Consider the following 15,688-nt stretch of genomic DNA (forward strand, 5'->3'; position numbering starts at 1 on the left):
AAGGTCGCGCAGCAGACTAGCAGGGGGTCTGGGATCCTCTGGCTCCCAAAACTGGGGTCTTGCCATCCTGCTTTTTTCCTGGCTTGGGTGGCGGGGAGGTTAAACCCATCACCCCCTCAAGCCCACTTTGTCCCCACTACTTCTCGGACAGGCGACGACGCCTTCCCCTAAAACCGAGGGGTAGTAATCCAGTGATCTGCACCCAGGAGGCGCTCAATAAATACCACTCTACTTTTGAGTGAACACCCCCTCCGCCCCCTCCTCCCGGAGGACGTCCGGTCCTGCCGCGGACAGGCCTTTTGGCTTGGACGGGGAAATGGGGAGGGGGTGGAGGTTGGACCTGCCAAACTTTCCGAGAAACGCTGCCAATGCCCGGGCGCTGGGGGAGGAGGGGGTGCAAGTCCAGGGGGAGGGGAGGGTCGGAATAGGGGATGGGGGGGTCCTCTGCCTCGACGGGAGGGGATTCCCCCGGGGAATCCCCTTAGAAGAGAGGGATGGGGGTTGGGGGAAGGGATGCAGAAGGTGGGAGTTTTAGGGTTAAAGGGAAGAGGGATTTGGGGAGGGGGAGGATGGGGGATGGGGAATTTTACTGCCCCTGGGGTCAGGAGGTCGTGGAGAGGGGGGTCCCCACCGGTATGGGGGTGCAAGTAGGGAAGCAGGGATTTAGGAAAACAGTGCGGGGTGATAATAATAATAATAATTACGGTATTTAAGCGATTTACTATGTGCCAGGCACTGTTCTAAGCGCTGGGGCAAGAGGAGAAGGCTGAGAGGGGGTGAGGAGGGGCAGCCCCAACCCCTGTTTTAGGAAAGCTGGGGGGCGAAGGGAGACTCTGAAATAAAAGGCGAGGTCGGGGAGGGGGGGGACGAAGGGCGGGTAGAGGCTGGGCCGGGGATGATGATGATGATGATAATTTGTTCAATCGCATTTATTGAGCCTTTACTGTGTGCTGAGCGCTGCGCTAAGCGCTCGGAAAGTACAATACAGCAATCAAGAGAGACGCTCCCTGCCCACGACCGGCTCCCGGCCTGGAGGCCTGCAATCGTCCGGTCCTTCCGAGGTGCCAGGCATTGTTCTAAGCGCTGGGCCGGCTGCAAGCAAACGGGGTGGGACGCAGCCCCCGTCCCACGAGGGGCTCGCAGTCTCCATCCCCATTTTCCAGATGAGGAGCCCGAGGCCCGGGGGAAGGGAAGTGACTTACCCAAGGTCACCCGGCGGGGGACGTGAATTAGAACCCAGATCCTTCTGCCTCCCGGGCTCTACCCACTAGGCCGCTTGTCCAAGTTGGAGGGGGCGGCAATAATACTAATAATGGCATTTGTTAAAGGTTCAGGGAGTGCCAAGCGCTGTTCTAAACGCTGGGGGGAATACGAGGTAAGGAGGTTGTCCCGCATGGGCTCACTTTCTTAATCCCCGTTTTCCAGATGAGGAGCCCGAGGTCCGGAGGAAGGGAAGAAGTGACTTACCCAAGGTCACCCGGCGGGGGATGTGAATTAGAACCCAGATCCTTCTGCCTCCCGGGCTCTACCCACTAGGCCGCTTGTCCAAGTTGGAGGGGGGCAATAAGACTAATAATGGCATTTGTTAAAGGTTCAGGGAGTGCCAAGCGCTGTTCTAAACGCTGGGGGGAAGAGGAGGTAGGAGGTTGTCCCGCATGGGCTCACTTTCTTAATCCCCATTTTCCAGATGAGGAGCCCGAGGCCCGGAGGAAGGGAAGACGTGACTTACCCAAGGTCACCCGGCGGGGGATGTGAATTAGAACCCAGATCCTTCTGCCTCCCGGGCTCTACCCACTAGGTCGCTGCTCCAAGTCGGGTGGGAGGGGGAGATTAATACCACTAATGATGGCATCTGTTAAGGGTTCAGTGTGTGCCAAGCGCTGTTCTAAGCGCTGGGAGGGGGGGGGAGATAGGAGAAGCAGCGTGGCTCAGTGGAAAGAGGTCGGGATGGGGAGTCCGAGGTCGTGGGTTCGAATCCCGGCAGCTATGTGCCGGTGGGCAAGTCACTTCACTGTGCCTCACTTCCCTCATCTGTAAAAGGGGAGCCTCGCGTGGGACAGTGCTCGCTTAGAACAGGGCTCTGCACATAGCGAGCGCTGAACAGATACCCACATCATTATTATTAGGAGCTAAGGAGGTTGGGGCTCACGGTCTCAGGTTCATTTATTCGTTCGATAGTATTTCCTGAGCGCTTACCATGTGCGGAGCACTGTACTAAGCGCTTGGAATGAACCAGTCGGCAACAGATAGAGACGGTCCCTGCCGTTTGACGGGTTTACCCGGTCTAATCGTTGCAGATGAGCGACCGGAGGGGCGAAAGGACCGGCCCGGCGGCGGGAGGCGGGATTAGAACCCAGCTCCTCGGGCTGCCAGGTCCTCGCCGTGCTCCCGAAATCGGGGGAAAAGGGGGTGGGCGGAGGTGTCCGGGGGCTTACCTTGAAGGCCACCGGCAGGGTCTTGTTGCAGCGCCAGTGCGACGGCAGCACGGAGCAGAGGAAATTGGGGCTGTCGGTGCGGACCAGCTCGGCGGGGTGGTCGGCGATGATCTCCACCATGGTGCGGTTGTCGTGCGGGGGGCGCAGCCGGGGGGGCACCGTTGCAGCTGCAGCCGCGGCCGCTGCAGCCGCTGCAGCCGCCGCAGCCGCCGCAGCCGCCTCCTGCTGCTGCTGTTGCTGCTGCTGTTGCTGCTGCTGCTGCTGCTGCTGTGCAGCCACCACCGGGCTCACGTCGCTCATCTTCCCGGGCTGCAGGCTGCTGGAGGGGGGGCTGAACCGCCGGCTCGTGCTGGGATCTACGGGAATACGCATCACAACAGCCGCCGATTAGCGAAGGGGCCGGGGGAGGAGGAGGAAGAAGAAGAACAGACGAGGTGGGGGGGGCAAAAAAAAAAAAAAAGAGGGTGGGAGGGAGAGGAGGAAACGGGGGGGAAGGGGGTCCGGGGGGGGGATGGAGCAAAGCGGAGACGGTGAGCGAGATAAGGGGAGGTCGATGCAGTCTGCTGGAAAGGAACAGCAGCCCCCCCCAACCCCCAGACAGCTCCGTTGAAGTGTCTCGGAGCGCCGGAGGTTTGGGAAAACCCAGCGGGAGGCTGCCGGGGTGCAGCTGGGATCGGGTTCCTGGGACCCCCTCCCTCCCCCCCTCCTCCTCGGCTCCCGGTTGTCCAGTCCTGGAGGAGGGCGGGTTCCTGATCAGGAGAGCCCCGCTGCAGATTGCATAGCCCCTGGGCTGCGGCTCTGCTGTCTGCACAGCTGCCCCGGCTGCACAGTGCTTCTCCTCCTGCACAGCTGCCCGGCTCTCTGCACAGTTGCCCCAGCTGCACAGTGCTTCTGCTCCTCCTGCACAGTTGCCCCGGCTGCACAGTGCTTCTCCTCCTCCTGCACAGCTGCCCCAGCAAATGCTTCTCCTCCTCCTGCACAGTTGCCCCGGCTGCACAAGGCTTCTGCTCCTCCTGCCCAGCTGCCCCAGCTGCAGAATGCTTCTCCTCCTCCTCGCCCGCTGTCCTCGCTTGCCGCCGCTCTCGGCTCTTTCTTTCCTTTTTTTTTTTTTTTTCTTCTTCTGCTTCTGTTCTCGTTCCCCTCCCCAGCACCGCCTCCTTGCAACCACTTCTGCTTCTGAGGGCGAGATTTTCTTTTCCCTCTCAAGGTAAGGTAAAGCGGAGCGGCGGGGAGATGGCTTTGCTTCGCTGCGCTTCCCGACCCACCCGGACTCTTCCCTTTTTTTGGGGAGGGGGGAGAGGGTGGAGGAGGGAGGAAAATCTCCTCCCGATCCACGAACGCAAGCCGAGAGACCCTTTCCGGGATCGATGGAGCTGAGAAGCTAAAGAATTTTCGGGGCGGAGCGGAGGGGAGTCATTTTTCGTTGTGACTTCAGGCGGCGAACAATTCTCAAGCCCTCCGCCCAGGGTACGGTCCTTATCCCGCTCCCTCCTCGCACCAATTTCTTCCCAAAGAGCGGCTCCTGGGAAGGGTGGGGACAGAGGGAGGGAGAGGTAGGTCTTTCTTTTTCAAAAGGAAGAAGGGAAAGGGATTTGACCCAAATAATCAAAGAAAACCAAAACCCTAAGTGATGACTGTCACCGATGAAAATCACTTTTTTTTTCATTTACATTCGCGAAAGTCAGAGTCCCAGGGAAGACCGAAAATCCGTTGGAAAACTGTCAACCTGATCAAGAAAATCCGTTCCCCAAAACTCGGTAGAAAAAAAAAAGAAGATAGTGCCCCGCTTTTAATTAAAGCTCTAAATCTTTGCTGGGTTGGGTTAAAGAGACTGAAATTCTATTTCCCCCCTGTTTGGGGGGGATAGGTGATTAAAAGCACAAAACGCTTCAGTGGGAATCGTTTTTATTTATTTATTTAGGTAGAAATCAGGGTTAAAAAGATCCCCTGCATCGCAAAAAGTTGCGGTCGAAAGGATGAAGGAGCCGAAAAATGCCGCAGTTTTTGTCCTAAAATGTGGTATTTGGAGGCTGGGATTTCTAATGATTAGGTTTTTGTGGTTTATATAGACAGGACTCTTTGGCTAAGTCGATCATTATGCTGATGAGAGTCAGAAGCACGTGGGTGTCTCCAACCAGCCCTCTTACTCGGCAGCCTTCAAAATAAATAAGACAATGTGCATCGCCCGCAGAAGAATAGGGGGAAAAAATGAATTAATTTAGCCCACAGGAAGGAAGGGTGGGGTAGGGGGGCTGGAAAGGCAGTTTTTTCTCCGATGGTAACTGTTGCTCCTCAGGCTTTTCATTAACACTTTTTTTTTCCTCCTCTCACCCACTTGAAAATCTTGTTTTACCAAAAAAAAAAAAAGATAGCCATGAACTAGCAGGGTTTGAAGACTTCGGGTCTGGCTTTCACCTTGCCTAAAGCACTTCCTTGAATGAATGAAAACTATAAAACACACACATCTTCAGACTATTAAGCTAAAGAGTGTGATTGCTTTTTTTTTCCCTTCCCCGAAACCAAAAAGGGCAAATCTTCTTAAAATAATTTACATATCCAATAGAATAAAAGTGCAAACGCCTCCTCCCAACAGATAACGACCTATCAAAACCCTCCTTTCTAATTTGTAGGGCTTCTGCTTACTACTTCCACCTTCCCGTTAAAATCGGCGAGGGGTAGGGGGTGGGGAGAGAGATGGGGGAGAGGGACCCCCAAAAACCTTGTGAAGAGCGTTGAGTTGGGGCTGCTGTGGACCCTGAGACCCCTCCCACTCCCAGGATAGCACATTGAGTGTGTTCAGATAAGGAAGAAAAAAACAAGATGCCACCACAAGATTGCTATATAAAACTCTCCCTCCGTTTTCAGCTCTTTTAATCTCCCCCCTTTATTTCACAACCATTCTTCTCTCCATCCCCTTACTCGTTTTTCCGTCCAAACGGGTCCCCTGCATAGACCCACTCTCACTTTCTCCCCGTGTATTTTTCTTTTCTCCCCAATTTCCCTTCCCCCTTCCTCGTCTTTCCCGTTTTCTACGCTCCCCTTTCCTCTATTCCTTTTCCCCTTTCCTCCCCGCTTCCATCTCCGCAATAGCTAGGGATGTGACCCACCGTCTCCTAAAGAGAAACAACCGAAAAAAAATAAAATAAAATGTGGATGATATGAACACCCCCCTCTTATAAATGACAGCTCCATCCCACCCTCCCTTCAGACAGTGCTGCCGGGTTATCTGAAATGAACCCAAAAGTGGCAGCGCACGAGCTTTCTGATTGCATGAGTGTTTGCAGTATTTATTCTAGAAAATAATCTTTTCCGTCACAGGGGAGAGCTCTAGCTCTGGGTACCGTTCGCTGTTTGCAAACATCGCGGTCAGTTTCCCCCATGCTTGCGGTGGCCCGTCCTGGATGGTTATTTCTTTTCCTTCAAAACTGAACCAACCGTTGGCTCTGCATTTTATTCCGGGCCAGGCAGAACCGCTTCAAAGTCCAGCTGAGATCTTCAGGTATCGATTACAGGGGGCTGCGAGAGGGAAGGAGTTGCGAAAAGTGTCTAATCCTGCCTCTAAGGGAAATTGAAAGTCTAATAGCCAACCACCCGGGGGATACCTATCTCTCTCCCCCAGTCTCTCCCTTCCCACCCATCGCTTCAACAACAACAACGACAACAAATTTTAGACCACCAAACTACACTGGGGCTAATTGCTTCGTGAAGGCAAGAAGAGGAATGAAATATATAGAGGATGCAAAAGAAGAGAACAGCGGTAGAGACTAACAGATGGGAAAGACAAAGCAACGGATAAAAAGACGGTGAAGAGAGAGTCTGAGTGAGAAAATGGGAAGGGAGAGAAGGAGGAAAAGGAAAAAAGGAAAGGAAGGAGAAGAATCCAATATCCACTTTAGGATCAGAAAGTATTTCAGAAGTTTTAGGACAGCTAGCGTTTAGCCGACTTTCTCTCTCTGTCTCCCTTTCCCATTCCTCTGCTTCCCTTTTAGCTTCCTATGCAGGTACCTAGGAAGTAAGGAAAGGAGTAAGGCTCCTCCCTCTAGACTGTAAGCTCGTTATGGGCAGGGAATGTGTCTGTTTAATGGTGTATTGTGCTCTTCCGAGCTCTTAGTACAATGCTCTGCACATAGTAAGCGCTCAACAAATACAGTTGAATGAATAAATAGCAAACAACACTTTTTAGTAACTGTGCTTTTCCACACCAAGCCCTGAAGAGAATTAGGGTTTGAGGCCATCTTCTTGAAAAGAGAAATTACTTGTTTTAATTAGTCATATCCGGTAGCTGCGTTTTACAGCCATCTGTTCCTCAGTGTCCTCCACCGCTACCGCCCCGCCCCCGGCCCCTCACACACATTTCAGAAAAGCTAATTAGAACAAACTAAAAGTAGCTCTTGGTAGTCACCGGTGACAAGTTCCTTAAAATATCCTTCAGTTATTTATAATGTAGAAATAAAATTTTCCATAGGCCACCCTAACAAAATTCCAGGTTACCTGGCACAGCTTATTTCTCCGTTTCTTTTCAAAAGTGTCTCTCTGCTGAATATTTACACTTTCAACTGGAACTGACTAAAGCCTGGAACTGATCTCTAGCTCAAATCTCTCCTCAAGGAAAAAAAATACGTTAGACCCCCCCCCAAGAACAAAACCTCCTCCTGATGCCAATAAGGGGCAGTCACATATGGATATTACATGGAATTTTGGAATCCATGATATTACATGTATCCTCCCTCATTTTGGTTTATATTTTCTTCTAGTGGAAGATATAATTGTTTTGGCTTCTCCTTTCAGATTACTAGGGAGGAGCACCCCTATTTGTAGAGCTTTTTCTGGAGTCAGAAAACAAATAGCAGACTTTCTGGGAATGTGACTGCTTCGCCAATTATTATTAAAAAAACCACAAGATACACCTTAAATAAAGTGAACTCTCTGAATCCCAAACTCTGCCCATGTTTTATAGAATAGTCTTTACTGCTAACCTCTGTTGATGCACAGAGATGTCACATTATTGATGACAGTTCCAGGCGCAGAGCTAAAAATAAAACACAGGACACCCACCCATCATCCAAGTTAGCTGCTCTACAGAATTTTTCATTTGTTTCATTTTCACAGTTACGGTGGATGAAAAAGCCAACTTTAATGTCCTCCTAAATACACTAAAGCCTTCTTAAGACTCTTTCGGTGGACCAGTATTAAAAATGTCTCTTAGAGGGAAAATACTGTAGGAGAGATACTGAATTTCATTTACATACATGAAAAGTCACAGTACAGTGAATTATACTGGTGAGGAAATTTTAAGACAAGGACTTTCCCTTCAAGGGTGTCGATTCCCTGAGGGTGAAGACCTCTTGGCCAGTAACTATGAGGTGATGCCATTCATTTTACCCCCCTGGAATTCTGGAATTAGCCTTGGGCCAGTAGTGAGAGCACAGGGTTACTGCCACCCTTTGTTGCTGGCACAGGATTGGAATACCTCAGGGCTCCGTCCCACTCCCAAATTGGGGGTAATAGTGAATCCGTGTGCCAAATGGCTGTAGTAGTTCCAAGAACACTAGGCACCTGGGAGATAGAGCCAAGGGACAAGAGATATTTCCTGTTCACGAGGCGCTTACATTCTAACTGAAAAGCTAGACGTTGAAATAGCAAATACACATCCATATAACCAAGTGCTGAGGATAAATACACAAGTGCAAGGGGGGCAGAAAGAGTTAAGACCCCAGGACATCCCAGCCACCCACCCTGCATACCAGCGGAATGATCACAGCTCGGATTGGCCCATTCACCAACGACCCCGACCTTAGCTTGCTTCCTTCAGGGATGGCTGCAACATTCCCTTTCTTCCCCCACCACCTCCTTCCAGGACCTAGTCTTAATTCCTGCCCTTTCCTTCTTTCCCCTTCGACTGGGAGGGAGCCCAGGACAGAGACAGAGGTGCAAGTTCCACATCTTCATCCAGACCCAGGTAAGGTCCAGAACCAACTCGGTCTTGTTCTCCACCTCCTATCTGGGTCTGTCTCTCTCTTTCCTCCCCAGCTATCCTTTCTCTCTGAGTCTATGTGTCCCTCTGTCTCCTCTGTGGGTTGCTATGCATATTTACGTATGTGTGTGTGGGGCCGCGCATGCTTCCTCTCCAAGTGTCTCCAGGTGACTCTCCTGCTGCAGGTTAGCTGAGCCTCCAGTTTTGTCTTGGGGACTTTGGTCACCCCTCTGGTTGTGCTGGAGCTGATGCTCTGAATGTGGCCGTAGCTTTGGCCCCTGGCTGGGTTTTTTTTCTCTGGTTCTGGGCCTTTGGCTCCGTCTCTGCATCTCTGGCTTTGGCAGTGCCACTGGATCTCTGTGGCTTTGGATGTGGCTTTGGCTATTTCTCTGGGTCTGGCTCTGGGACTCTGGCGGTCGTTTTTTGCTTCTCAGCTCTCTGGTTGGGTCTCTAATGGTCTCTTTCCTGCCTTTTGAACCCTGCCCCTAGAAGCTGTGCCCGAGGAAGCCCTGCCTCTTTTACTCTCACTTGAACTGAAATGTTGAAACTTTCTGTAGATGGAACCATTTGAGTCGTGATTGTGTGATACTGAAGCAATCAATCAGTGGTGTTTATTGAGTGCTTACTGTGTGCAGAGCCACATACTAGGCGCTGTACAGTCCAACGGAGTTGGTCGACGTGTTCCCTCGCCCATGACAATAATCACTGTGACTTCAGCTATATGGGAACCAGTGTGGTAATGTTATATAATTAGGGGAGAAAATTTGCAGACTGGCAAGGAGTGAGGAAGCTGTTAGGAGTATGAAATTGGAGGAGACACTTGGAGAGAGGAGCTGGAGTTAGGGGATTTTGTGAGTTGTTTTGGGAGAAAGAAAGAGAAGGAACCTGAAGGCACTATAAAGATAGAAGGATTTGAGGAGCCCAAGGGAATCAAAAATGATCTGTGGAGTTCAGTCTCGTTCCAAATGGGGTCCCTTAAGTGAAGACACTGAAAGGGGTCCTTAAAAAACTAGGGGCTTGAAAATCGGATAATTGGATTGGGATATAGTCCACATACGATCAGCTCTGTGCTAGATATGTTTCTCCTTTGCATTCAGTTTTGCACAAAGCTGTTGAACACAGAGCGAACACACATATTTTCTTGGCTTTATTTTACTGCGCTAGCCTTGCGGAGCCGCCAGTCCCCATTATAATACAACTCACAACAACTCAAGTCTTGGTTTAAGACAGGCTCCCATTGGCCCTTTCTAAAACAAAAAAAAACTAAAACCCAAACATCTGGTCTGCTTGGTGCTGCTGTTTACAGGCCCGGATTCAAATGGTGTAGTGGATAGAGCACAGGCCTGGGAGTCGGAAGGTCATGGGTTCTAATCCCAGCTCGACTGCTGTGTGACCTTGGGCAAGTCACTTCACTTCTCTGGGTCTCAGTTACCTCATCTGTAAAATGGGGGTTGAGACTGTGAGCCCCACGTGGGACAGGAACTCTGTCCAACCCTATTTGCTTGTATCCACCCCTACATTTAGTACAGTGCCTGGCACATAGTAAGCGCTTAACAAATACCATAATTATTATTATTATTATTGTGGCAGAGCAGCAGTGGTGAGTAAGCAAATTCTGAGTTGGAGAAGAGAGAGTAGGTGGAGGAAATTGGGCTCCTCATTTCCCCCTTCTCCTGCTTGAAATTCAGTGGATAGGTTCAGCCACTCTAACCTGAACTATATAGGGTGCAGGAGGAGGAGAAAGGGAAGGAGGAGGAGGAGGAGAAAGAAGGAGGAGGAAGAGGAGGAGGAAAAAGAAATAATAGCTTCATAAAACCAAACCATACAGGTTCACCCAGGAGATGGCATGGAAGTGGGAAGATTATTTTTCCTTAGATTGTGAGCCACTTAAGGGCCAGAAATCTTGTCAAATTTTCACCTAGGTACTTTTTCCTAGTGCTTAGTACAGTGCTTTGAACATATTTGGGGCTTAATAAATATCATTACTAATGATTAGTAATTATTATTAGTAATATTACTAATATTATTCTTGCTGCTGTTACTGCTGCTTCTACCACCTATGCATGAGCAAAACTGTGCAGTGTGAAGCTGATCCACTTGTTCATTAGCTTAGAGTATACAGTCATAAGGGGACATGTCCAGTGTGGGTAGAGACACATCAAGCATCCTAGCAGGGGTGAATTCTAGATCCAAACTTCAGCAATGTAGATTCTTTTTTAATTTTAAAAAGGGGAAAAAACATTAAAAACTGAATTTAACACATTGAGTTATCTGAACTAGACTGTGAACCCTTATAGACTGTGAGCCCAGTTGTTGGGTAGGGATTGTCTCTATCTGTTGCCCAACTGTACTTCCCAAGTGCTTAGTACAGTGCTCTGCACACAGTAAGTGCTCAATAAATACAATTGAATGAATGAATGAACAAAAGCGTTCTAGGTGCATGAATCTGGAAAAAAATGACAGAGAAAGCACATTCCTATTGACATCTCCTATTCTCTCCCCACTCCCCCTGGTGCTGAGTAGCTACACCTATGGGGCAGTAGTGCTAAAATACTCTGAAACTATATTTTTGATAAGCATATAGACTTACTGGCACCAAGAGAAAAAAGAAGCTCTTTAATAATCATTATAAATTTATAAGAGCCCCATGTACTTCACTGAATTTTTTTTCATGGCTCTATTTTTATCAGGAAAAACTCAAAGTCACCTTACACTGCTCTGGTACACAACACTCAAATTCCATTTAATATAAAACAGCCCAGCTTTGTCCACTTTGTATTTTATTCAAAATCCAGAAATAAAGCAAATCATCAACTTGAACCACTTGAAAACTGATGCAATCTACAATACAGCACTTTACTTTCTTCCTGTCTCTTCTATCATAAGTTCTCAAATTACATCAACTATTACCTTCCCCTTTTTATATATAGAAAAGCCAAGGAACAAGGCAATTCTGAAATTAACTGATTTTGAGACTTCTTTGCAAAACACTTTCTGAAGCAGGAGAAACAGACTTCACTGACTTCCAATTCTGAAATTTAGAAAAGGCAGAGGACACCCTTTTCTATAAAATTTCCCCCCACAGTATTGTCATCTCAAAACTCAAAAGGCAGTTATGCATTGCCCTTAGAAGAAGTTAGTTTTCATTCTTTTATTCAACTACAATTTGTTGCCAGCGTGATGTGTTTTGACCCCTTTTAGTCAAATTCTACATCCCGTTAACTTTCAAATACATCCTTAGTACTATATTCATTATAGTCATCCCTCTAACACAATGATGACATGATCATATCAGGACAAGGCAGTGAGAAGTGGGGCTTTCATCAGAGTATATTCAATGGCACCTTATTAAAAGTAACTTATTGGGCCAATGATACCACCAGGAATTTATTTCCCCCGTTCTTTATATTTTCATGGTCCAACATAACACATCACTAATTCATAGCATTCAGTTCACGGGTTTCATTATCAGCCAATATTTCCTGGAAATATTCACGCTTCATGTATCTTCCTACAGTCCTTATGGCCAAGTTCTTGTCCTGGCAATAACAACCTAGTTCTTCACTTTTCAAAGGGCAATTTTCATAGACTGGCTTAAAAGTGAGCAACAGGGTTGATACTAGCAATTTGAGGACACAGGGAAAGCTGGAATTTCATGCCTCAAGGCTCAGTGGAGGTGAGAATGGTGGAGGGTGGCAGAGGAGGGGGCCTTAAAAGAGCAAACTTGCCACTTGCCATTGAACTGCCCTCTCCTCAGAGTCTATCAGACCCCCCTCCACCGCAGACTCAGCAGTGGTTTAAAGGTTGGAACATCAAATAATTCCAAGTAGCTCTGCTTTTTAAACTTCATATCCCTTCCAGATTGAGCTGGGGGCCACACGTTACAGACTTCCCCGGAGTCACCGAACAAACGTCCTGTCAGGAAAAGGTGGGGAGAGAGGCAGAGAAGGCCCCTTGGGGTTCCACCCTCAGTTCATGGACAGTGGACCAGATCTGGAAAACAGGGGTTTCTGGGTGGCCACAGAGTTTATCCACTCCTAGAACCGGTTCTAAGAAGAAATAAGGATCTTGGGTCACTTTACCTAGGGATTTTTTACTTATGTCTTAGACCAGAGTTTCTGTGGCTGCAGTGCTGGAAGTAAATCGGTACAGGCGCTAACTTGGCTCTGGAGGAGAAAAACGGCTCCTGGAACAGCCATTCCATTTTGAAAATTGTGTGGTGGTAATTGTCAGCAGTCCTTTCATCTGGCAGAGGGAGGGTGGGGGTCCCTCTGCTCACGTGGGTCCAGGCCAGGGAAGGGCTGCAGTGGCCAATCCTTTCATTGCCAACAATTCAAAGCCAGAAGGGGTTGGGGATTAGAGGGGAAGGCAAGGTGGCTGTCCCCTCCTTGTTCTTACTGGCAGGATGTGGCCCCGACCTTTGAACCTGTGGGGGAAATCCAGGTGGTGGGCTGACTCCTTACAAGGCCCCTTCACTGCTGCTCACCACCACTGCTGCCAGTTAGAAAACTTTGTAACTATAGTCCTGTGAGACTTTCTATTTCCATGAGATTGTAAGCTTCTTGAGGGCATGGATAGTATCTTTAGCCTCTATTGTACTCTTACAAATGCTTAGTATAGAGTGCTTTGCCCACAGTAATCACTCAATAAGTACTACTGGTTGATTGCTTAAAAAAATGAATGTATAATCATTAAATAACAGGTAACTTTTTTCTGCTTGACTTGAGTGACAATTGCTGTTAAAGAATACCATGCTTCGGTTGTGATATTCTAAATTTAATACGAGTTGTTTTTCATGCCTGAATCAAGGGCTGCCGACATCACTATCACGAAGGAAAGCTACATGGCTCAGAAGAGAACTGTCATTCACATGTCACTAATACAATTTGCTAAAAAAGGAAATTTTTATAAACACACCAAAATGGAATGACTCCGAAAATGATTATACTGGAGAGTACAAGTAATATGACTCTGGACCAGGTAGCAGAAGACCAATAATTAGGGTAAGCTTCCTTTCGCTTTAGGATTGCTTTTTTCTCTACCTCCACGGCTTAGTCCAACAAAGTTGGGCTTGTAGGGATGTCTGGTTCCCCTGACCGAAGTCTCCTGGCTAACATGGAGAAGAGTGTAAAGTTCCACGTGTGCAGATGTGCATACAATATATTCATCGGATTTATCTTCCACTATCTGCAACTGGCACTTATTTTACTGAACCTCATCTAATTGCCAATACTTAGTTCACCAATGTAAGCTCGTCCTCTTCGCTGTAAGCTCGATGTGGGCAAGGAATGTGTCCGTTATATTGTTATACTGTACTCTCCCACGTACTTAGGACAGTGCTCAGCACACAGTAAGCACTCAATAAACACAATTGACGGACTGATGGCTAACAATGTACAAGCTGCAACTAGGCAAAATGAGAGCCTGATAAGCCACTTTGTTGGTTCTTAGGTCTCCTTCCACTGACCTGACCCAGAAAAAGGGACTTATGGGTAAGCAGGGGTCTCCTGCTCCTGTCTTCTTGACTGGGGTGGTGAAGAACCTGGGCTTTTATCTACTTTCTTTTGTTGTACTCTCCCAAATGCTTTGTACAGTGTCTCCATACAGTAAGTGCTCCATAAATACAATTGATTGATTGATTGATTGATTGACTGTCTCATTTAGGTCCTTAACTTTCTCTACCTCACTCCTTCACTCACTTGGAATGCCACTTCCATACTGGGGAGCTGAGTGAACATCGGAACAGTCATTGCCCGGAAAGTATGGTAGCACCTGGTTGGTCAGATGCGGAGTCAGTGTCACAGCACTGGGCGAGGGTGTGAAGCCTGACGAGGCGTGATTCACGGAGTCTGATGGTAGATGCATCTTGTCTGGGAGAGGACCAAACTCATTAGACTGGTGGTTATTGCGGGGTGGTGTCACAAACAGCTGGGAGAAATCCTTCCAAATCTGCCCTAAGGAAGAAGTGACTTTCAGGCGGCACTGCACCATCTGGTGACCGTGCTCCCTGAAACAACACCCTTACCTTTATATTTTTCATCTGTGGTCTGTGGCTACCATTTTTCACCTCTGGTCTGTCTAGTTGTGCAGAGAACAACTGTATTACCCTGAGTGTGTTTGTATGTATAGACGTGCATCCACATCCACAAATACATAAATGTATATTTGCTGCTGCTTTTAATCTTTGCTTTTTTTTCTTTTGATTTTCCACTGGTTTGTGCAATAAAAGAAAAAAGACTTCCTTGATTCCCTCCTCGGCTTCTTGGAGCATCAAATTCAAAGATGGTGTACAAAATGGGTGAGGGCACTTAGTTGTCTACTTGCTATTAAGGTCTCAGAGATGGTCTGGTCTCCCACCACAGACCATCCATCCTCCCTTAACAGCCTTCTCGCAAAGCATGGCACTGAGCACAGAGGTTTGAGCAAGAGAGTTTGGGTGGTTCAGTGCAAAGCACCACCACTATTGCAAAAACAACTCCAATGCATGACCTTCTGGTTGCAGGACATCCCTTTCTTCTCTTAACCAAGGGTGTCTGAGCCATGCTCACCCCAAATGACAAAGGGGCAGAAAAATAATAAACATGGTATTTGCCAAGGACTGTTCTAAGTGCTGGGGTAGATACAAGGCAGTCAGGTTGTCACATGTGGGCCTCAAAGTCTTAATTCCCATTTTCCAGGTGAGGTAACTAAGGCCTAGAGAAGTGAAGTGACTTGCCCAACATCACACAGCAGACAAGGGGCAGAGCCGGAATTAGAACTCATGACCTTCTGACTCCCAGGCCCGGGCTCTATCCACTACACCAAGCTGCTTCTTCAGAAAACGTTCACTACCGCTGGTGTCAGCTTTGGATGATATAGCGAGAGGCAAGACTGTAAAGTCGTTGAGGGCGGGGAATATGTCTGTTATACTGTACTCTCCCAGGTGCTTAGGACAGTGCTCTGCACACAGTAAGCGCTCAATAAATATGACCGAATGAATGATTGAATGAAAGCCAAGGGCCTCATAGCACATGGGCAGTGGTGGGCAGGAAGCAGTGAAAAATATAAAAGTGCCCGCCCGTTGGAAGTGGCATCTGAGGGAATGAGGACCTGTAAGCAAAGGGGACTGGGGCAGGGGTCCCCCTAGAGAAAGGCTCCATATGGGGGCTCAAGCAGATTTTTGTATTCTATCAATCATTGGTATGTAATTGGGCAGAGCATTACCCGTGTGCAAAGCAAATGTACTAAATACTTGGGAGAGCACACTAGAGTAGAGTGGTAGACATGATCTCTGCACACA

At 48.3% G+C, this 15,688-nt stretch overlaps 1 protein-coding gene and 1 long non-coding RNA gene across 5 annotated transcripts in view; one reads left to right on the forward strand and one right to left on the reverse strand.

Annotated features, from left to right (window-relative positions):
* The window catches only part of RUNX2 (RUNX family transcription factor 2), a 308,136-nt gene that overhangs the window by 220,967 nt on the left and 71,481 nt on the right, over window positions 1–15,688 (reverse strand). For all 4 annotated transcript variants that reach the window (XM_039913021.1, XM_039913020.1, XM_039913022.1 and 1 more), the window contains one exon: window positions 2,436–2,791. In XM_039913021.1, coding sequence (XP_039768955.1) covers window positions 2,436–2,791 — 356 coding nt within the window. The remainder of the gene's footprint in view (window positions 1–2,435; window positions 2,792–15,688) is intronic.
* Window positions 8,315–14,578, forward strand: LOC120638595. The gene is made up of 3 exons (XR_005660323.1): window positions 8,315–8,394; window positions 13,219–13,412; window positions 14,074–14,578. It is a non-coding gene; the product is annotated as an uncharacterized LOC120638595 (long non-coding RNA).

The sequence above is a fragment of the Ornithorhynchus anatinus genome, chromosome 9 (genome assembly GCF_004115215.2).
Source record: "Ornithorhynchus anatinus isolate Pmale09 chromosome 9, mOrnAna1.pri.v4, whole genome shotgun sequence".
Classification (NCBI taxonomy): domain Eukaryota; kingdom Metazoa; phylum Chordata; class Mammalia; order Monotremata; family Ornithorhynchidae; genus Ornithorhynchus; species Ornithorhynchus anatinus.